General features: G+C 38.3%; 1 protein-coding gene and 1 long non-coding RNA gene across 3 annotated transcripts; one reads left to right on the top strand and one right to left on the bottom strand.

Annotated features, from left to right (window-relative positions):
* The first annotated feature begins 435 nt into the window (after nt 1–435).
* LOC103454350 (cysteine-rich receptor-like protein kinase 29) lies at nt 436–3,594 on the top strand. Of its 2 annotated transcripts, none has more exons than XM_070827084.1 (7): nt 436–1,267; nt 1,567–1,689; nt 1,867–1,988; nt 2,070–2,280; nt 2,422–2,659; nt 2,817–2,967; nt 3,090–3,594. In XM_070827084.1, exons 1-7 carry the CDS (start codon nt 436–438, stop codon nt 3,414–3,416), a joined length of 2,004 nt encoding a protein of 667 aa, XP_070683185.1. In that variant the 3' UTR covers nt 3,417–3,594. The 2 variants fall into 2 exon arrangements, with proteins under 2 accessions (XP_070683185.1, XP_070683186.1); XM_070827085.1 differs by having other exon boundaries at nt 1,873–1,988.
* Nucleotides 3,595–4,338: 744 nt separating this feature from the next.
* Nucleotides 4,339–6,653, bottom strand: LOC139198408 (uncharacterized). Its single transcript, XR_011583869.1, has 3 exons — nt 5,666–6,653; nt 5,231–5,292; nt 4,339–4,597 (listed from the first exon to the last, which is right to left on the bottom strand). It is a non-coding gene; the product is annotated as an uncharacterized lncRNA (long non-coding RNA).
* Between the last annotated feature and the right edge of the window lie 17,500 nt (nt 6,654–24,153).

Below are 24,153 nucleotides of genomic sequence, written 5' to 3' on the forward strand. Positions count from 1 at the left end.
AATATACTCCCTAAGCAAATAATACTGAAAACTTAAAAATGCAAGGTTGGTACTTTGGGATGCAAGGAGTACCAGTTCTAGTCTTACCATCTGAGAGAATAATGTAATTTCTCAAGGACAAATCATAGTCGAAACAAATGGCTTACCAATTGAGTGGACTGCCTTCTGAAACAACGGAAGCATGCCAAGCAAAATAAAACCATTCCTACACAATTGACAAAGGGGGTTTGAAAAGGACAAAAACTATATTTAATCAAACAAACAGATGAAAGCATGAATTTTTATTGTCTTGTTGTCTTAGTCAGAAGTCATACCAGACCCATTCCAGTCAAAATTTCAAATAATTAAAATAGTCAGAAACTCGTGAGAATGTTGCTCCCATTGGCTTTTAATAAGCCTGCAGTCGACGATCACATTGTTCTTTTAGCTTTTGCCATGGTTTCCTCAAGATTAATCAGATTATTCTTCCCTTGTACACACCTCTTGGTACTCATCATCAACGTTAATTTCACTCAAGCCCAGCTTGGACCTCCTCAAATTCCATCAGCCAGCTGTTTTAACGACAAAGGTAACTACACCGCTGGCAGCACCTATCAAACAAACCTCGATAGGCTCCTCTCCACCTTATTCGATGCCAGCAACGGCTACGGCTTTTACAATTCCTCCCTTGGCGAAAACAACGACAGAGTTTATGCAATCGGGCTCTGTCGAGGAGATATTACAAGGGAAGCTTGCGGTACCTGCCTTTCTGACACTGCAAACGGTCTCACGAATAATTGTCCTAATCAGAAGGAAACAATTGGATGGTTACCCGAATGTATGTTACGCTACTCAAACCGCTTCATATATGGCATAATGGAAATTAGTCCGGCTTACTATGCTTGGAATGTAAACAATGTATCCACGGGCTTGGATGCGTTCAATCAAGAGGTCTCTCGCTTATTTAATGGACTAGGAGGCAAAGCAGCAACGGGTGGTGATCTTCGCAAGTTTGCATCAGGAAACGCAACCATTCCAAGTGCTAATATAACAATATATGCTCTTGCTCAGTGCACCCCAGATTTGTCGGAGAAAAGTTGTATTGATTGCATAGAGTATGCTTTGGGAGGTCTTGGATCATGTTGTAATGGATCAATTGGCGTGCGAGCTGTGACCCCAAGCTGTAGCTTAAGGTATGAACATATCCCCTTTGTTGGAGATACAAATGAGACACCACCAGCATCCCCACCATTAGCACCACCACCTGCCAATACTACGATTCCAGGAGGTATTACATATGTCAAGTCCCATTACTCTTTGGAAAAAAAAATGTGGTTTAATTATTTGAGCTGCAAATTGGACATCTTGGCATCATTTTTCTATCCCACCTTATTCTGAGTAATATGTCTGATTCTTTCCTTCGGATTGTAGCACCAACTAGAAACAAATTAATTTGTAACTTGGTTCTCAAAGTTTAATAAATTATCATTCGTTATACCTAGGGATAGAAAAGATTTAGATAACTGAAAATTCAGGCCCATATATAATCCGATATGATCAGAGAAGCTACATTTCTGATTTGTGCAGGAAAGAAGAGTAATACTTCTCGGACAGTGATCATTACGGTTGTCACAACAGTTGTTTCCCTGGTACTAATTATATCGATCTGCATTTATCTGAGAGTGAAGAAGATAAAGGCAAAACTTGGAGGTAAGTTTAGATCAGTTAGTTTTTAATTCCCATCAAACAGAATGGCCTCATGGAACACCTACTATTGATATAAGAACTTGAACTCAAACATTAACATATATATATCCTTTTAATTAAATATGCATGCAATGGCCTTATTTAGTTTTTGGTTTCATATTGCATCTCTCTCATGCAAAGAAGCAGATGAAATTCTTGATACAGAAGCCTTGCAGTTCGACCTTGGCTCCATAAGAACGGCTACAAATAACTTTTCTGAAGCCAATAAGCTTGGACGAGGTGGATTTGGTACTGTTTACAGGGTAATGAATCGTATCATTAAAATGTCAGTTAAATTATTATTGTGAGAAACAAGTTAACATTCAGATGGTGGTTGAATGCAGGGTAGGCTTTTGAACCAAGAAGATATAGCGGTTAAAAGGCTTTCTAGAGATTCTGCACAAGGAGATGTAGAATTTAAAAATGAGGTCACGTTAGTAGCCAAACTTCAACATCGCAATTTAGTTAGGCTCATTGGTTTCTGCTTGGAAGGAAACGAAAGGCTTCTTATCTATGAGTTTGTCCCTAATGCAAGCCTCGATCATTTCATATTTGGTAGGGTTGAGAACTTGGATCTCTGGTTTTAGTTTGGAATGTATTGTAAATTCTTCTATGTAAATGCTTCCCAAAAAGAGTACACTGCAACAAACGTCAATAACTGTCATTATTATACAGTCTTCTTGCTTGAATGTGCAGATCCGATCAAGCGTGCACATTTGGACTGGGACAGTCGCTGCAAGATCATATTAGGAATTGGGCGAGGACTCCTTTACCTTCATGAAGATTCTCGTCTTAGAATAATTCATCGTGATATGAAAGCAAGTAACGTTTTGTTAGATGCAGAAATGCAACCCAAAATTGCAGATTTTGGCATGGCAAGACTGTTTGATCTTGATCAAACACAAGGTGATACCAGTCGAATTGTAGGGACTTAGTAAGTACTAGCAGATCTTGTACGGCTTATAATCTCAAAGTTCATGTCATTTAACAATACAAGTAAATTAAGAACACACAACAAGATAATTTGGGCATAACTATTACAAGTTTCAAATATATTAACAAAAACTAACCTTGCTTTCGTTGATATGCAGTGGTTACATGGCACCTGAGTATGTGATGCGTGGACACTTTTCTGTTAAGTCTGATGTATATAGCTTCGGTGTGTTAGTTTTGGAGATAATTACTGGACAGAAAAATAGTTCTTTCCGTCACGGTGGGAACGTGGAGGACCTTCTAAGCTATGTAAGTTACACACAAAGCTGGGCTATACATTTTCCCTGCAATTTATTAAGATTAAACAAACGAAAGAAAGGTCCTATATATATCCCACTTTGTAATTTCTAGCTATTCGCAAACTTATGCAGGCATGGAAAAGTTGGAAGGAGGACACAGCTTCAAATGTAATAGATCCCATGTTGAAGAGTGGCTCAATACCAGAAATAATGAGATGCGTCCACATAGGATTATTATGTGTGCAACAAAATATAGCTGATAGGCCAACCATGGCTGCAGCTATTCTCATGCTTACTAGCAACTCTGTTGATCTTCCAGTACCCTCACAACCAGCATTTTTTATGGATGGTGGCATTGAATCCTCATCTGACACGTCTTTGGCATGGGAGGATAAATCTGGTGTGACAAGGTTAGATCTGTCTAAAAGCAACTCTGTCAAATATCTGCTGCATGGATAGCTTCGATTCCAAGTCACAACCTCACTAGTTGACGGATGATGCAATGAAATGTTTGTTGTTGTTTGGTAACACTTTGTGGAATTGTATTGGGATTATTATGATATTATGAAAAGTATGTAATTATTTTGAGCATTTTTTATGAGTATTATGAACATGTTTCTTATATTAATGCACTACTTTGGAGACAATAACACTATGAACATTTGTCAAATTATTAATTTTTTACAGAAAATAAATATGGTAGTACATGCTTCAAGAAAAAGACTAACTTAGCTACTTATGAAGACAATAACACGATATGTCATTTCTCATGCATAGGAATGAGGGGAAAAAATAAAATTGAAGATAGGAATTAGCGGGAAAAAATAGAGGGAAAGTTTTGTTTTTTTATTTATTTTTATTTTTTTAATCATTTTTAAGAGTGAAATAACTTAACTACCCTCACATATTGTGCACATGATCTCACTTAATAGAAATATGGATGGAATATATGAAAAACTAACAGTAGGGCAAATTAGATAAAAAAATTAGTTTGAGTTCTTAATTTTCCAATAAAAAAGTTCTGGATAGAAATCGAAAGCTAAATGAAAGTTTAGGAGGTAAATCGACAGTTTACTCTTTTTATTGAAATGACTATGTTTCCTATTTGGAAGTACACAAAAATAAAACATTATCTTCTGTTTAGCCGATTTGAATATTAGATTTTCTAATAGATGAATATCACAATATTTTTTTTAGTTTTATATTTCAAAAGATGAAATACTATATGCTTTTTAGTGTAACGTATGCGCCAAAGATGCACAAAGTTTGACACATTGTTGAAGATGCACAAAGTACTGAAATATATGCGCCAAAGAGGAATATTTATATACATAATATTATATTCATGTTTTCGGATGTTCTTTAAAATCATGTGTGAGGAATCGAAGTTAACAAGATTGGGAATGTTAGTATACCTCAGCCATAGGATGCTACTTAGATTCATATATTACATGACAAAAATTGAGGATGTTTGTACGTCATCCTCAGGTATTGCTTTTCAAAAGCTATGGTCTTAACCCAGGGAGTGTTTTATGTTTACATATGTACAAAGTTCAAAAAATAAAGTTTTGTTCCACTAAAGTATCCAAATCCGTAACTCCATTAATGGCGTCTTCTTCTTTTTGTACGACAACGTTGAACTGAAAATCAAAAGAAAAGAAATTAAAAACATGTGGAAATGCCAAAAAATAACCAAACCAACATCCAATTTAGTACAGACCTAAGAAAAACATAAGCAAGAAACCATTTCCAACTCCTGAATCATTCATCAAACACATAATACAATCACACATATACACTTAATCATTTATCAAAATTGAATTACTTTTAACCAACTTAGCATGGGGCTTAAATCCATATTATGCAATGTTTATAGGACATAGTTCGCTATTGGAGAGACATATTCCTTTCTTTAATCTCCAACCTTCTATTAGGCATAAAAGCTAAGTAGCTCCTAATTAGGCAGTGTTAAATCCTAGCTCATGCATAATTGGACAATAAAAGCGATAGTATTATGAAATTGAATCCTCCTAAATTCGAACTCAAACAAACAATTTTAGGTTGTTCAATTGAAAATCAAATCAAAGTGCTTTTCATTCAATTAGCCAGGTGTATCTCATTACTTGATCTTTTTCTTGCTTTTTGATACATAGACCTACTTAAGATAAAGAATGACAAGCCTGAATAAAAATGGCTGAATGAAATATAAATGTATTGTGAGAAAAATTTACGAATTGCCCCAAGAGTCGGTGCAAGTTTTGGTCATGACTCACCACTAAAAGAATATCCTCATTCTACTTTGGTCTTTTCTCCCTCATAGCTTGCTCTGAATTTACTGAACGGTTTTCAAAACCAATTCCAATGATCAAATTCACGAAATATTCAGTCTCACGAAAATTATGAAGCTTATTAGAAAATGGCAAATTGTAAGATTTTGATGGTATTTGGAAAGTGTGGGAGAAAAGACCAAATTAGACGGTCATGTCTTTTCTCTCGGAAAGTAAAGAACCTCCTTTGGAGGTATGCATCCACTCTTTGTACTAGAACTATCTAAATACAGCAGACCTATTCTAAAAGTTTGTAAACCACAAACAATCTTGTTCGAAAGAGAGGTATCATCTACAACAATATTGCAGCATCAATAAACTTAGAGACAAAAAAATTAACTGAAAATTAAAAAAGTGAAATAAATGAGTCTGTAAGGATACCTGTGCTTTTCCATTGCTCACCAATAAGCATTGTCAACTGCTCCGATGGAAGTGCTCTTAAGTGTTGACCATTCATCGACCAAAGGTTCGAATAAAACATGACGCCTGGGGGTAGTTTTTATCTTAACATGAAAATATATACCTAGAGCAGAAAAATCATTTTCTCAACTGGGAATTGGTTGTGGACAATCATCAGACAGGTTGACTGGACTCCATAAAGAATGCATTCACAATGATTATTGACAGGAGGAAATCTCCCAACAGTTTGACAAAACATCCATAATCATAACAGCAAATCACCAACAGTTTTTAATATTCAAACCTACACAGTTGTTTGTTTGATCTTCCTACTTCCTAGTTTGCTTGTAATTTAAACTAAATACAACCAACAACAAACATTTGTTCCTGTAAAATACCCAAAATAATTCAAACAAAATTGGTGGGGCATCTCTAGAAGCCGAACGGCAGTTCCCATTCTCCTTGTTCCGAAAAATGGCGGCAATATTCTATGCCCTGCTACCAAGACATGCAACTGCCATTCTCATTTCTGGTTTCTTGACGGAATAAATGTGCCTAAGAAGAATGAAAAAATGGTGGCTTGATTTGTAGGTCTCTACCAATCAGTGCACTGATATATATACATCCCCATGTCCAATAGCCACAACCGCAATTGCAATCCCCAAATGTAAGAAAATACTAAATCCTGAAAGCTAGCATTTAGTACACAGAATTTGAAATTAGATAATGTTATTGCAGCAGCAACAGCATTTAGTACCTAGTAGAAATCAAACTCATTGAACATAGTCTAGCTATGTAACATACAAATACAACCTCTGCAATCAATAAACAAAAACCAGATTTTAAAAATTAAAATCTGCGAAAATTCAACAAAGAAAAGAGAATCCAGAAATCAAACCCATCAATCAATTCATAAAATCAATTGCTAATCACAAAATTACCCGCCCAATTCTGCCGTAAAACCCACCAGCAAACCTGTTTGGGATAAAATCTGAACTTTGGGCCAGAGAGAAAGTCGGCCCAAACCCAAGGCCCAGAGGAAAACTTAGGAGGCAGGAAAGAGGCTTTCGGCTGGGCACAAGTTACAAAGGCCACCTGCTTACCTGCTCAAAGACCACAGGGGGTAGGTTATTCAGTCACTACACAGCCCAATAAGGTACTTTATTGGTGGCATTCATGTAAAAAAGCTAGTGAGTCATCAACAAACCGCATTCGGGCAACCGCTATTGCTACAGGAACCCAAGCTGAAGTCGTCTATAAAAGGAGGAAGAGAAGACAGAATTAAGGACACTCAAACAAACAAACAAAAGCCAAAACTCTGCTCAAGCCAGATTTGCCTTCAACGAAGCTGTAGTCAGCACAAGCCTTCATCCCATTCGGGATAAACCTTCCCAAACCCCTGTAATAGCTCTGCTACCTTGTTCATGGTGGTATCGATTCATTTTGTATCCTCTTCTCCCCCGTCCACCCCTCTAAAAGCTTTCAGACCTCTGACAGAGCCACAAAGATAGATTTTGTAAGAAGTTCAGCCTTGGCCGATAAGGTTCAAACTTACCCGACTATCTTTGCTCTGTCTTTGTCTTTTCTTTCTTTTAAAAGCACAATAACATGTTATATATTCCCAGTTATATACAAGTTATTTCTAGCAAAGTCATAATGAAAATGAGTCTTCAGCACTTGGATCCGATCTGAATCGCGTCAGAGTTCAAATCAGATCTAAGTCTTAAGCCCGGCGGGCATGTAATTTAAAGATCAGTTTAAAAGTCCTTGGCCTCAAGGCATAAAAAAGAACTCTATGTGGACTCAACCCATCCACGACAATCCTTGATAAGCGAGAAGTCCGAAGTTACTTGGGGCGCAAGTAATCAATCTATTTCTCCGTTTTGTTGCTATTATATCTTGATTCGTAGAAAAGGCTTAAGCAGGGAGTGAATTCTGATAGAAAGCCTCAAGGCCTACACCTAAGGCCCCACGAAGGCATCTATTTAGCTTCATTTCATGTTGTGGTCTAGTTGGTCCGATTATAAGGATTAACTCTGATGGGAAGCCTCAAGGCCTATACCTAAGGCCCTACAAAGGCACTCATTTGGGTTCGTCCTACCTCTTGGATTCAGATAATCAAAAGTATAATAGTGATAAGACTCTGGCAACCTTAAAAGACCAAATATGATACATCCCAGCGCTGGTTTAGTTTGACAGGAAGCCTCAAGGCCTATACCTAAGGCCTCACAAAGGCACCTGTTATATCTAACTTGGTTTCTCGGGCGTATACATATTCAATTAAAGCTTAACACCCATTCAACATCTGCCATACTGAAGATGGCAGTGGCACGCCTGAGCACGACAAAGTTAATCTTGATTGTGAGCCTTAAGGCCTACATCTAAGGCCCCACGAAGGTACCCTTTCAAATTAACTCTGTCCTTCTCTTTCAGAACTGCCCGACGAGCCTTGCCCGAAGTGTGTCTTGCCCGACCAAGATCTGCCCGACAAAGGCCTTCCCGAGCGAGCCCGAGAAGAAAGCAGAAGTACGACAGATACCCTCAACCAACGCCATTCTCCCAGGGGAGCTGTGTGCTCGTCTGCCAGGAGATTCCTGCGACGAACAAAACCCAAGCTTTTCTGGGTTTCAATTTTTCTTCGAATTTTGGGTTTCTCTTCGTCAATAAACTGCGGGCTTGATCAAGATCCGTCAAACTCCTACTGGGTATAAACCGATCTCCCTGAAATTGCAGATACATAAACAAAATTAAAAACCAAAATTCCTTCGAATCAACACAAAATTGAAAAAAAAAAAAAAAAGCGATAAATAAATAGTCCAATTACCGCTCTAAAAACAGTGGTAAATTAGGATTAGAGTTTCACAGTTCTTCCCTAAATTCGAGCCTACCCACAATAACTCCAGTTCTTTCAGCCTCAAATGACCATTACGAAGACGAATCTTAAACATGCAACACAGAAACGAATTAAGTTCCTAAAATTTCGAAGAAGATGACGAAACGGTGGAAACGGACTGAGTTGCACACGAAGAAGATGACGACGCGGTGACTACATGAAAAGAGGCAAGGGCAGACATGAAATAACATTAATTAATGGGGGGCAAATCCGCCATTTTACTGTTAACTCTCTCACACGATGAACCGTACTTTTCTGCTGGCTTTTAGTATATGAATGCTCTTGCTCGAGGGTCTGGCATCGGCTAGGCTACTGTCACAGTGCAGCTGCCGCGGAAGCTACTGTCATTAGGGCAGCCTTGATCGCCTGTATTGACCACGGGTTTGATGATGTAATCATTGAATCTGATGCGAGAATGATTATTTTGATGCTGAAGAAAGAAGTGCTGATTGATTTTAGTATTTAATGCATTCTTGGCGATATTGAGATTCTAGCGCAAAAGTTGATGTCTGTTTCCTTTGCTTTTGTGTCTAGAGAGGGCAATCGTGCTACTCACTCGGTGGCTAAGTATGTTTTTAAGGAAGGTCGATCTTTTACTTGGGACTGTATTGGCCCTGCTTTTCTGTTTAATTTCTTTGCCCAGGATGTAAACATCTCTATTCGTTTTTAATATATTTCTATCTTTGGTTAAAAAAAATAATAATTTGCTTTTTAGTACGTACATACTATCTAATTTTTCCACAAAGCACCTTATTCCATATAAAAAAAAAAAAAACAAAAAATCTTCTCGAAATAACCATCATTGAAATTATATTTCCGTATAATTTTTGTTAATTGATACGATAAGAAGTGGTATACAAGAACTTTGTTTTATTGATAATTATAAAAAAAAATTCTTTAACTGATATTATAAAAAAGGGTGAAATTTTGTTTACTTGGATTTTATTTTTTCAAACATTTCGGCAACAATTGCTATTATTGATAGTAAAGCTATTATGCAACATTTTCATTACATGAAACCTAGCCGGCACAATTATAACTTGTTTATATCGATAAACTATGAACGACAATAATATTATCCATTATTTAAAAAGATTGGTAGTCTAAATTTTTTGGAACATTTTACCCTTTTGAATTTCGCCCCTCCTCCACCAATTCATGGCTTCGTCAATATATGCGTTAACATTCAATAATCATAAAATATACAAGAACAAACTATGAAGTAGACTTTTTTGGGTTGCTGTGTCACAACCCGTCCTGAAATTACTTTATCGTTGATGTGAAAAGGCGAAATTACCCTTAAGGTGATTAAGGTATGTGTGACATATTATTTGGAATTATTCATACTCACCCAAACTTTTGGAAAATTGTAAGTGGATTAAAATTGGTTTGTAAATTGTGTGGTTAGGGACCTAAAGGGATTGGATGGTGATTGTTTTGGTTGGACCACACGGGACACCTCATCTCTCTCTTCCCCGAGCCCTCTCTCTCTCCTCCTTCTCAGTTCTCTCACTCTCTCCCTCTCGAAACCGTACGGACAAAGAACAAAGCCCTCAAATCTTCACAGATCGAAGGTTCTATGGTAAGAATCGAACTCTTCTTGAGTCCCTAAGTTCAAATATACTAATTTTAGAACTTAAGACCTTCGATATCATCGTGAAACCATAACTCCAAAAATGGGCACTGTTCATGCACACATAAAACATTGTGTTTCAGGGAATTTTAAGCTCACAGTGAGCTTAAAGAGGTCCTCACGTGCTTTGGGGTATGTCGTTGGTAGAATTTGGACGTCGGAGGACTGAGAACGGAACTTTTCAAATTTGGCCGGAACTTTCGAGGCTTTTTCCGGTGAATCCCCGACGAGTTGGGGGTCGAGGCAGGTATGGATGTGTTCATCTCATCAAGATCTTCATTTTGATATATTATACGTAAGAAATGGTGGAGGAATGATGGAGAACAAGGAGATTGAAAAATCTCCAGTTTTCCAGCGACCGGCAAAACCAGTTTGACGACTGGAGGAAGAAGGTGACATGCGTGGGGGCGCGTGGGTCCGTGCCCCTCTCGACGCGTGGGGGCGCGTGCGGCCTCGAAAATGTTTTCTAAAAATACCTCGACGTCTGTGACGTCGAGTAGGTCACTGTGGTATATTCATATACCCAAATTGAGCATCGTATGAGAAGTTATTACGAATTGTCGGTGGTATATTCATATACCCAAATTGAGCATCGTATGAGAAGTTATTACGAATTGTCAGTTATGTGCTTTAATTAACGTTTTTATAGTTGTTTCGCATATAGGTGATACCTATCCCGAGGACGAGCGCATTCAAGGACGTCACGGGGGTTACCACCCTTCGACTTATCAGTGAGTGGGCAGTTATTTTCTGTTATTACCTATATACTATTGAATTTCCCAGAAATTGAATTTAAATGAAAGTATGTTTTTAAAATGCCATGCATGCATATTATGAATTATATGAATTAGTAATTGATGCATATATATGTGAAATGGTGTTGTAGACGAACATGTGAGTATCAGGTGAGTTTTATGTTAATCATGTAATTTATTGTGACGTGAATTGTATTGAAAGCTCAAACCTGCACCCCTGGTGTTAGTGCTTATATTATTCACCCTGCACCGCAGGCTCACCATGGATTCAAGTAGGTGCATGTCGTACAAACCATGAGAGGGTTCTGACATGTCGTACAGACCATAGAGTGGTTTCGACTGTAGGTGATTTTAGACTGTTATACAGCTGTTGATGAGATAAGCACTAAAGTGTATTCTTACACCTTTCTTATCGTACAGACTACTTCAGGTAGTTCCGATTTTTGTGCAGAGTAGCGCCGTACAGGTCACTGCGGTGACTCCGGTTGGATTGGATATTGAGCTTTAGAATTAACCGTAGAGGACCAACTGCAGGGTCTCCGGTTGATTCATTATTTCACCTGTTATATTGATGCATCCTTATTCTGTTATTGACATTTATAGCATGGCATACTTTCTGGTTTTTGATAAAGATTTGTGAATTGAGATATTTGAAGATTATATGCATATTATGTTATTTTCTGGGAAAGTATACAGGTTTTACAGCGAGGGGTTAGAAATGTTATTAATTGAAATGTTTTCGAAAAGCTTTGTTTTACTGACCCACTCAACTTTGTTTTGCGCCCCTTTAAGTTCTAGTTAGCAACGTTGGTGGCCCACGAGGATTCCCACGACGTACTGACAGACTACATAAATGTAGGACTCACCTTCGGGTGTTGTAATTTAGTTATGGTCCTACTTGACTGCACCTAGTACTTATGCTCTGAATATGTGTGTTTCACACTTAAACTCACTCTAGCATGCCAGTTAGATATTATTGCTAGTTGTTTTTTATTTCTTCGTATTTCTCTTAACTATTGCTTCCGCGTCACACTTTTGGTTATGTCACACTCATGTGACGGCCATCACGCGTTAATTCTAGGATCGGGGTGTGTCATGTTGCGCTTAAGTTGTAGAGATGGAAAAAATAAATAAAAACGAAATGATTAATCTGGTAGACCAAATCAAAGCCACTTAATGGAATTAATAGAATTAAGACAAATGTGAAGCGAATTTTGAGTTACAAATATGTACATATACATGAATCAAAATAAACAAACAAGAAGGAGCCTTCACAAAAGTTGCTCAGGAGAAGTCTCAGCAGTAGGTAGAGCCCCAGAAAAATGAGGCACCGGAGAGTGATTGTTCGGAGCCTCAGTACTGGGCAGAACCCCAGAAGGAGGAGGCACCGAAGGTTGATCATTTGGAGCTTTATTACGCGGTACATCCCCAGAAGACGAAGGCAATAAATGCCTTTGGAACAAACCCACAAACCTCTGATGATCAAGTAAAATCTGACCATTAGATTCCTGCAGCTGGTCAAGCTTCCTCTTCATGTTTGTAGCATAATCATGTGAGAGTCTGTGCAACTATTTATTCTCATGCTTGAGCCATCTGATTTCCTGTTTGAGACTTATCACTTCAGCCGCCAATGACTCAACTTGGCAGGTTCGAGCAAATAGGCATTGGGTCATAGTAGACACAACACCTGCACACTGGACACTGAGAGCCAGAGAATCCTTAACAGCCAACTCATCAGACCGTTTGGAAAGTAGTATGTTATCTTTGGGAGTGAGAAAATTTCTAGCCACCACCGCAGTGGTCATATCATTATTCATCACAGAGTCCCTAATGGTAAGATGACCAGTAGGGGATAAGAAGGATGGGTGCCATATGTTATCTTGAGGAGACATGGCTGCCTCTTCACCGAAGTTCAAGTCAAAACGACGGTCAGATGGGCCAGACATTTTCAGAAATGATAAAGGAGAAATGGGGTCCAATAAAACTCTGAAGTACGAAAATAAGGGGAAAATTCCTACAAGCAATAACTTTCTGAACGTACTTCTTGCACACAATTAGTGCCTCTATAAAAGAAAGGGCAGTAGGGCCGTTTGTTAAAAAATCGAAGAGGCACCACTCTCTGGATTTCGAGAAGCAGAATTTCTTGAGTAAAATATGTTGACAATCCTCACACACAACATCAACTCCTCGGGTACCAAAGATAACTTTGCCAAAGATCTCTGACAAAGTTTAGACACATAAATTTTGAAGGTCTAGCTATCCTACCATTACCCATAAGGGTAAAGGAACAGCAACACTGCTTGATAACTGGAAAGTCCCCATGTGTGTCAACCTCCGTGTTTCGTGGCAAGGCAGACTGGCAAAAATGCCCAACCTTTACTCACATCGAGAAAACACTCCCAACGTGATTACTTTCTAAAAAATTAAAGAGGCATCGCTCTCTAAATCTCCAGAGCCAGACTCCCACCAAGATTGTTTTCTCAAAAATCGAAGAGGCGCTGCTATCCGAATTTCGAGAGCTAGACTCCTACCAGGATTACTTTCTCAAAAATCGAATAGGCACCGCTATCCGAATCACGAGAGCCAGACTCCCACCAGGATCACTTTCTCAAAAATCGAAGAGGCATTACTATCTGAATCTCGAAAGCCAGACTCATACCAGGATCGTTTTTTCAAAAATCGAAGAGGCACTGCTCTCTAAGTCTCAAGAGCCAGATCCCCAACAGGATTGCTTGTTCAAAAATCGAAGAGGCAACGCTCTCCGAATCTCAAGAGCCAGACCCCCAACAGGATTGCTTATTTGAAAACTGAAGAGGCACCACTTTTCGAACTTCGAGATCCAGATTTCCTTGGATAAAATTTGTCTGCAATCTTCACATGCAACATCAGCTTTCCAGATACCACATACCACTTTTTCAAAGTGCTCTGACAAAGTTAAAATACGTGAAGCTTGCAGCTCCCACTACATTGCTATGACCAAGAAGGGTAAATGAATAGCATTACTACTTGTTGTTGGGGAAACTCCTATATATGTCTACCTTCACCTTTCACGGATAGGCATACCTGCAAAAATGCTTAACCATTCCTCATATCTGAGAGGGCACTCCCAAGGAAGCCTCTCGAAATACTCAGCTTCCTTTCCCCCGATAATACCTCTGCAAACAAGCCACACTAGAGCAAGAGTATCTCATATCGTCAGGGTCAAAAGCAAGAGTATCCCATATCATGCTTTTTCCCTGTCTTTTCCTTTACCCTTGCTCTTACCTGCAAGACAAGGAGAAAGAAAGCAATCAGCCGGAACTCGAAATCAAACTTCCGATTTAGAACTGATTGCTCGGAACCTTTGCCTGGTTGCTCACCTAGCATTGCTCTCGAGTACTCATCCTTAATTGTAGTCAAGGTCATGAATCCTTTCAACAAAAACTTTAAAACAGTTAATACGATATTGGCTCTTTACACTTAAGCTACCAAGCATGGATGAGTCGTTGAAAAGTAGTTCTCTGAATGACCATTCAAATGCAAAGGTTGCGCACCACTTCTGCGATGCAAAAGATTGAAGTAGAAGGTTCAACGATGAGTTAGAACATATCACTATAGCACGACGCCCTCCCTGTAGAACCACATAATCCAGATGATGGAGTCTAAGTCAAATCCAAGCTCGGCATCGCTGCTCTATCTGAAGAGCTCAAGAAACTTCAACAACCTTTCGCTAGCAACGTCGCCAAAGAGCAAAGCCTCGCCATACCACATCCACTACTTTGTCAACAGCAAAAGTATCTCATATCATCAAGGTCGAACGAACTCTTGATTTGATGGACTTGTTTTGACCCTCAAATTCTTGAGTCGTCTTTATACTCTAGAGGAAACTAGAAAACCCTTCAGCCCAGTTCAAGAATAAGCTTATAGAAAGTTACTTCTTCAAAAGCAAAAGTATCTCATATCATATTTTCTCCTTTTTCTTCTCTTTATCCTTCATGCTGCCTGCAAGATAGAGAGAATGAGAACAATCAGCCGGAACCTGGAATCAAACTTCTGATCTGGGATTGATTGCTTAGAGCTCTGATTGCTTACCTTGTCTGTCACCTCTTTGGTCAAATTTCCTAGCTCGGCGACTTGGGGGACTCCTACTACATGGTTTGTATCTCGCTTGACCAAGCATGAAACTACAAGTAAGCTTCAAGTGAAATTGATACATTATCTTGTGCATCTCCACCAGTTAAAGATACCACCCTTGGATGGAGGAAGAGTACTTCCAGAGAAGATGCCACATCTACCTATGAGACAAATAAGGTAAATGAAGATGATACCACACTTTAGTACTTAGAAGTTTCATGATTACTCAGCGGCTTGGATCTTGCAAGTTCCCAACCGAGGAGCTTCCCTCACTCGGGAACTTAGGGGAGCACTGTTTGTACTGTACTTGACCAATCCCAAAACTACAGAGCACCGGTCAACGTTATACCGACAAGGGCCCAGAAAAGTTTCTCTCCAACTAGGAGGCCAACGCGTGTCGACATCAGAAGCCAATCATAGTGCGACACGTGTCAACATCAGAAGTCAATCACAACATGACACGTGTCAACGTTATAACAAAGCTAGAAAGTCGCTTCTATAAAAGGGGATCATTCTCCCACAATATTTCCTAATGTCATTTGTACTAAATCATTCACTAGTACTCACTAAAGGAGAGCTTGAACCTATGTACTTGTATAAACCCTTCACAATTAATGAGAACTCCTCTACTCTATGGATGTAGCCAATCTAGGTGAACCACGTACATCTTGTGTTTGCTTCCCTGTCTCTATCCATTTACATATTTATCCACACTAGTGACCGGAGCGATCTAGCGAAGGTCACAAACTTGACATTTTCTGTTGTACCAAAGTCCTCACTGATTTTGTGCATCAACAGTGGGATTTACCCATTTTGTCTTATTTTGATTCAGGAAGCAATCAATGTGAAAATGAAGTGAGAATAGTTGAATGATGCAACGATGTATCAATCAAATGCAGATGCATTTAATGATGCAACAAAAGTGATAAAATCACATATACTTGCTGCGAATGTGCCTACAAGAATTGATGTCCCTGTTGGACAAAATGAGGAGGCAGTAAATGATTTATCTACACACCTGAAGTGTGGCAGACCTTCAGACTCAAAAGGTTCGGTCATTCAAAAGAAGAAGAATATGACACTACTGAACTATTGCATTCCCGAAGCATAACTATTGCATGCCAAAAGCATGACAGTTGCTGCATGGATACACGTCCCAGAAATGACAATCCGTGGACATGGGAATGTTGATGTCTAATGCATGAAGCATGATAAACGTATAGGTTCCAATGACTCAACTCCTGAAGTGGAGATTAAAATCCAAGCTCTATAACGCTCAAGAAGAGGTTATGATCCCCATTCTCTAAACTATGACTATCTTGGAAGAAAGAGTATAATGCCCTTGAAGAGGCAATGGATAGCCAAAGAAATGAAAAGCTTTTATGCATGCACATGCGCATGAGAATATGGATATCCAAAGAATATGAAAAGTTTTAATGGATGTTTGGTCCAGAAGTACCACATCTTAGTGAAGTATATACTTTATTGTATTTACACAATCATTGAATGAAATAAAAATTATCTATTAATATCTCTTAGAAATTACAGACATGTACATACACATGAGTTAAAATGAACAAACAGAAGGGAGCCTTCACAAAGGTTGCTCATATGTAGCCTCAATACTCGGAAGTACCCCAGACGGGGAAGGCATCGAAGGTTGATTATTTGGAATCTTAATACTTGGTAAAACTCCGGATGGCGAAGGCAATAGGTGCCTTTGAAATAAAGCCACAAACCTCTCATTGTCACTTTGAGTTCGACTTTCAGATTCCAATAGTTGGTTGAGCTTTCTTTTCATGCTCGTCGAGTAATTATTTGCAAGCACGTGTAACACTCTATTCTTGTGCTTGAGTCATCTGATCTCTTGTATAAGACTTGCCACCTCAGCCGTCAATGATTCAACTTGGTGAGTTCGAGCAAGTAGGCGTTGGCCCATATTGGAAACAGAGCTAGCACACTGAACATTGAGAGCCAATGAGTCTTAAACAGCCAACTCATCAGACCGTTCTGAAAGGATTCTGTTATCCTTTGGAGCTAGAAGATTCCAAGTTACTACTGTAGCGGTTATATTATTCTTCATCACAGAGTCTCCAACAGTAAGAGGACCATTAAAAGATAAGAAGGATGGGCGCCATATATTATCCTGACACTGCTCATTTGTAGCCCTCCCCAGACTCAAATCTAAACAAAGGTTAGATAGGCAAGCCATTTTCAGAAATGATGAGAGAAAAATGAGGTGATAAAATCTCGAAAGTACAAGAAAGAGAAAATTCTACAGGCCATAGTTTTTCCGAGCATACGTTTTGAACACAATTGATGCCTCTATAAAAGAAGAAGCAACAGGGCCACTTGTTCAAAAAAATCGAAGACTCATCGCTCTCCGAAGTTCAAATGTCGGATTTCCTAGATGAAAGTTTATCGGTACCTTTCACACACAATCTCAGTTTTTTTGGATATCACATGCAACTTTATCAAAAATCTCTGACAAAGCTGAAAACGCATGAATCTTATTGTTCTAATTACACGATAGTTGCTGACAAGAGTAAATGCACAACACCACCACTTGCTAGTGATAGAACTCTACATATGTCGACCTTTGTCCTCCATGGCAAGACAAACCTACAAAAATGCCTAAACTCTTCCTCCTCTCTGAGAATGCATCTTTAACAAAGCATCTCGAAATACCCAGTTTTCCTTTTCTCCAAGAATACCTCTTCAAAACAAGTCACACTAGAGCAAGAGTATCTCATATCATCAGGGTCGAAAGCAAGGGTATCTCATATCATGTTTTCTCCCTTTCCTTTCCTTTGTCTTTATTCTTATCTACAAGACAAGGAGAAAGAGAGCAATCAGTCGCCACTTGGAATCAAGCTCCCAATCTGGAACTGATTGCTCGAAATCTTTGCCTGGTTGCTTACCTTGCATTGCTCTCGAGTACTCATCTTCTACTATTGATATGATGTTAGCTATTTACACTGAAGCTACCAAGCATGATGAGTCACTGAGAAGTGATGTTCTGAATGACCATTCAAATTCAAGTGTTGCATTCCACTCCTGCATCAGGGAACAAATACTGCAAGAAAAGATGTCACACCTGCATAGGAAAAAACCACTTCTGCAAGGGGAACAGATAAGGCAAGTGAAAATGATACATTGAAGCTCGTGGAGAATCAACAAGCGTAACAAACACGTTTCGATTCATCCTGAACAAAGTCAAATAACACTTGCCACGTGAAGCTCCTCATGGTCTAATTTCATTCAAGATCAAGCCTCGACAGCCCTTAAAGAAATCACAAGTCCGATTCAAGATCAAGTTTCCACCACCCTTGAATCAAATTTAGCTCCAGATAAATGAAGTAAATTCAGACCTTTAGAGGAAACTAAAAGGCCCTCCAGTCCAGTTCAAGATCAAGTTGTGGAAAGTTAACAACAAGTAAGGCAAGTGAAAATGATAGATCATTTTGGGGGGAAACATCAGCCTAAGGAATTTGAAATCAGGGGGAGAAACTCATCAGGGGGAACACCCAAAAACAGATACAGATTTTAAAGCTTTCCAGAGAAGATGCCACATCTGCCTAGGGAAAACTAGAAGACATACCACTTATACGGAAGATAGATAAGGCAAGCGAAAATGATTAGAATGGTAGCCAACAATGGTGTCCCATCTTATGGCCATCCAAGGGGAAGTGTTGTAATCTTACAAGCCATTCAATGTGTTGATGGCCAACCCATTACAACTCTACATGTTTGTCCACTGATACACTTGCTACCTCATCATTCCATATAAAATCACACAAAAAAAACATAAAGCCTCACGGCTGAAAAGAGAGAAAAGAAAGAAGGAAGAAAAGAGGAAGAAGAGATAAGCCACAAGGCTCATAGCAGAGAGAAGAAAAGGAAATGAGAGAATAGAGAGACTTATCTTTGTAATCTTATTACTTCAGATTATAAATGAAAGCATCACTGCTGCTCTGAGGACGTACTCCAGTTACATTAACTGTAAAGGAACCTTGTAAATTTTGTGTCTTGTTTATTTATTCTGCTGCACACCATCAATTTTACAACACATAATTCATTAAGTAATCAAAGAATTAGACATAAAGCATGAATGCATATGATACTGTAACACACTAAGATTGAAATGTATGGTTCGTTACTCTTTTCTCTCTTAATACTAATCGCCAATATCATCATTGCATAAAAAGGATATTTGATGATTTCATTCATCCTTTTATGTGTTCATTATATGCTTCATCAAATGTAACTCATCAAGTGACCCTTAATGGCCTTTCTGCCCTAATGTCTTTATATTTATCACTCAAAATAATACAACACTAAAGTTCTCATGCTCCATAAACAACCTCAAGTATTTCAAAATATAATTGTGTATATATTCCATCGTAAATATGGGAACATGATTTCCCAAGATCAGAGTAAAGCGGATCGGAATACATATGCCTCAGAAGTCCCGTCATGAACTCATAACTAGTTTGGTATTACTCTATTTTTTTGGATTTTTTTTAAATGATTCTGATGTGCTTTGAGAATAAACAGCTATATATAAAGCAGTTGAGTGTTTGGTAATTTTTTTCTAAAAGTGCTCTTAACATAAAAAACATTGTCCAGTGTTTGTAAACTTTTATATAAAACTGCTGTGATTATGTTAAATGACTAAAAAGGGTAAGTTGTTCAATGTGAATAGTTTTTTTATATTTATTTATAATCTTAATCATCTCCTTTACATTAGTCGTTGAGATTATCAAGCTAAAACCTTTGTTTTTTCCGTCTGATATTTTTTTCCGCCCATTTTTTGACCTGCCTTCTATCTCTCTGACTTGTCTCTCTCCTTAACCCCCATCTGAAGAAAAAAAACTTCAGGTTCTTCATAGAACTCATAAAAGAGAAATCGAGGCTTTGACCTCAGAGAGGAGAAACCAAAAGCTTGGAGTCGTTGCCAACGACAACCGTAAGCCGAAGGCAAAGAAGAAAAATGATCCGAATTTGGTTTTTGGATCTGCAAATTGTTTAGCACCCGACCCAAAGACCGTACAGAAGCTGATTAAGGCTACGCAGTTCAAGGTCATGGACACGATTTATGTCGGACTTAGGGGGTGTATTCAATTGGGATTTTGAGAGATTTTAATTCTTTTAATGAATCCAAGGGTATTCAATCTAGATTTTAAGTGATTCTCTGAAATTCAATGTGTATTCAATCAGGATTTTAAGATAGTTTATTAAAATCCTTAGAAATCCGAGTGAATTTAATTAGAATTTTAAAGGAGTTTATAACATTCCAGGTGTATTCAATTAGAATTAGAATTTAAAGAATTTGGAAAAGTTGAGGAATTAGAGGGAATTGGAGAGATTTTGTAGTGTATTTTGAACATCCACAAATCTCAACTCTCCCCATGAGATTTCGAGGGAATTGAATCAAAATTTTACATGGAATCTCTACAAATCAGTTAAACTCCATAAAAATTCATGAATTTATAAATCCATTAAAATCTCTTAAATTCGCAATTGAATACACCCTCCTTAGTGTTTTCTATGCGTCTTCACCTCCAAGCTCGGTCGCTGCCTTCTTTTGGAGAATGAACAGTACAGCAACGAGTGATCTCCGTTGGTTGCTGCGACTCAATTTGGTGTGAGTGCCGACATTTAGAAGAATCAAAACAAAATGAGTAGTTTTAGCTTGGTGATTTGGCAGGGCTGCTTGGATCCATGGATTCGTTATAATTATGGGAAAATAAAAGTTAAATATTGATGAAGACTAGAGCTGGAGATGGATACCAGGCAGTAACAATGGTTAGGTAAAGTAGCGGGTCGTAATGGAGACTAGAGCTAGTAGGTATGAGCCATCCTGAACATGGCTTCGTGGCGGTTGCGCACATTAAGGTACACCGAGTAAGTGTTGGTGAATATGTTAGCCAGATTTCAAAGCAATCAATGGACCTAACTAGTAACTCTGAGTACCACCTCATCGTTGGTCATTCCAAGGTGGACAGGAACATCTTGCACATCTAACCATCGTTGTTAAACAATGCTATGGCATTCTGCATAATATCATAGTCTGGGTCAGAACCGTAGCGACATGACTTGAATTGTAACTAGGAGAACTTTTTTGGTAAGGACATGGCTTCGATCGCCATTGAAAGTCTCAGACTGTTGGCCTATTATGGATGCAAGGATGGGTCATCTCTGACCAAGCCCTTTGTGTTTTCCCTATCCAAGGGATGTCATCTCTTACTCTTTAGAGGATTCGGGGTCATTAATCTCAAGCCACAGGGCTCCGCTCTAGGTGCCCTTATCGCTTTCAAGGGAGAAGAATCTTGCAGGGCTCAGAGCCTGCTCACAGAAGCCACATAGGTAATTTGTTCATCGCACAAGGAACCCTTGTTTGGATTAGTGATGTTTTGGATAGTGGGTGACATTATTGGTTCTCCTTAAAAGGTTATGGTACTTATGTTCCCGTAACTGAAAATAGAAAACTGAGTTTTAAGGGGGGGTAATTCCACCTGAATTCTGTAAGTTTTTCATTTGTTTTTTTATATCCATGAAATTGTAGTGGCTTTCAGCTTGAGCCGCTACTTGGTTCTTCTACAACTTGTTGATAGAGGTATTAATCTTCATTAAGCTCTCTCAAATCTAGTCCATGGAAGGTGGGGGTTTATTGATATACTCCTCGTTGTTCCCAGGTGCAGCTGCTACTCTTATAGTTCATTACTCGCTCCAGGAGTGGCGAAGTCATTAGGTAGCGGTTATTTATTCTTAAACAAATGCATTAGATAGTGAATTGTCCCCATTGATGGGGTTAACATTGCATTAACAAAGATGAACCCTATATGGACCGACCGAGAGATAGACCTTTTTTAGGATATAATCCTTGTACTAAACCAAAAGAATACTAGAGGATAGATAGGAGTAAGGATACCTAGGAGTAGATATTGTATACTCTTAGGAGTGTGATTACTTTCGGCACACGCCAATTCCTAAATTGTAGGAACTCTAAGACTTATGAGGAATCTGATTAAGTCTTTATCCGGATTAGATCTCGTGTCTTGTGGAACAAACATGGTCATTCCAGCGGAGTTGCTCGAACTTCGCCTATTGTCCTGGAGCAAGGTGATGGTGGCATTGTTTCTCCGCCTGATACAACTCTGCTCAGAGCTACTGAGTCCATTACTAGACTTTTGAGGTAACAACATTCTGATCAACCTTTCTAGCCCTTGAAAATCATGACCCCATTGTGCGATTAACACTATGATGAAACTCACCCACTTCAACTGGTTACGTGGAAATCAAGAATAGAGGACATGCTTTATTAAAGGTGTTTAGAACAAGCAAGCAAGTATGTATGATATTGATTGGACCAAATAAAGATTAGTGAGATTTTTTGGCAAATAAGTCTATAATTGTCTTCGCTAATGAAGATGTGTAGTTCTGATAAGGGGGAGCCTAGTCAAGAGAAGTCTGATCAAAAGGAACTTGGTCAAGAGATGTTTGATCATGAGAAGTCTGGTTATGAGTAGTTTAATCAGGAGGAACCTGATAATGAGTAGTTTGATCAAGGAAGTCTGGTCATGAGTAGTTCAATTAAGGGGAGCCTGATTATGAGAAGCTTGATCAATGAGAGTTTGATCAAGAAGAGCAATCCTATTTTGGTATACCTCCTTCATGATCCAGATATGGAGATTATTGGGATTTTCCAAACCATGATGAATTGTCTTAAGTCTATTAGGAATTATAAACTTATTTAGTGGTTTTACCATTTAGAGTCGTTTCCCAATTGGAGTGGTTTTCCCAATTGAAGTACCCATTAGAGTTGTTTTCTCAATTGAAGTTGTTTACGCAGTTAGAGTTGTTTTCCCAATTGGAGTTGTTTACCCAATTTAAATTATTTATCCATTTAAATTTTTTTTTTTTTCCAATTGGAGTTAGTATCTCAACTAGAGAAGGATTCATAACTAGATTCTAATTATGATTAGTAATCCTTATTAAAGAAGACCTTTATTATGTCTATGTAAATGGACCATTGTACTAGTTTTGAATTGGAGCAAAACAATAAATTGTACACCACTCAAGGAGTTAAAGTGAGAGAAGGGCAAATTTCTATTCTTGTTCTTTCAGGTTTTTCGTCAAGCATAATTCTACAGGTTTGGCAAGATTATCCATTGCCCTCATGATTGATATAGTGAAAGGTTGTTATTCCTGCCCAATGGACATAGGCACATATAGCCGAACCATGTTAATTCTTGATGTTAATTTATCTTGGTTATTTGTTTTTGATTTCTGAGTTTATTAAACACGATATTCACAAAATACACGATGAAGAATAGTTTTGGAGCTTGAAGTTCCATACATTAGTGTAATTGATGCTTTATTTTACTTAGCTCAGTGTATTAGACTGTACATCTCCTTTGCTGTCAATCATTTAGCAATATGTAGCAACGCCCCTACATGCAGACACTGGACTAGTGTTAAAGAATTATTCGTTACCTTAAGAGTACTTTAGATTATCAAAAGATAAAAAGAAAGGGTAATGCTACAGTTGTCGTATTTTCATCCCACATTTGTACCACCTCTTTAATATAAGTAGAATCACTAACACATGTGAATCTCATCTCTATACAAGAGGTGGTACAAATGTGGGATGTGTAGTATTTTATTAAAATGAAAATAATCACAAAATGAAAATACATGGCGGCATGTAGTGCTCTTTGTGTTTGTGATCATGGATGTGAACTTGTCGCTTGTTGTAGCATGTGTTTTTTTTTAATTTTTTAATTAAAAAGTCAAGAAAAGTATTTTGAATATTTCTACAGACTCGTTGTCACATTGAGTACGATGATAAATTAAGGTTATGTCATGTGTAAAAGTCCTTCTTCAGTGGAATCAGTCAGTGAATGGACTTTTTTATTGTATTGGAAGTGATGTACTGGACGTGATGGAAGTGAGTGATGTACTTGACGTGATGAAAGTGATGTGCCACTTTTCCTTTGTTCCTTAATTTGCTCCTTAATTCATGGTCTTGTGTTTTCTTGAAACTTGTAATTATACATTTGCTGCACATTAG

The sequence above is a fragment of the Malus domestica genome, chromosome 08, assembly GCF_042453785.1.
Source record: "Malus domestica chromosome 08, GDT2T_hap1".
NCBI classification, from domain to species: domain Eukaryota; kingdom Viridiplantae; phylum Streptophyta; class Magnoliopsida; order Rosales; family Rosaceae; genus Malus; species Malus domestica.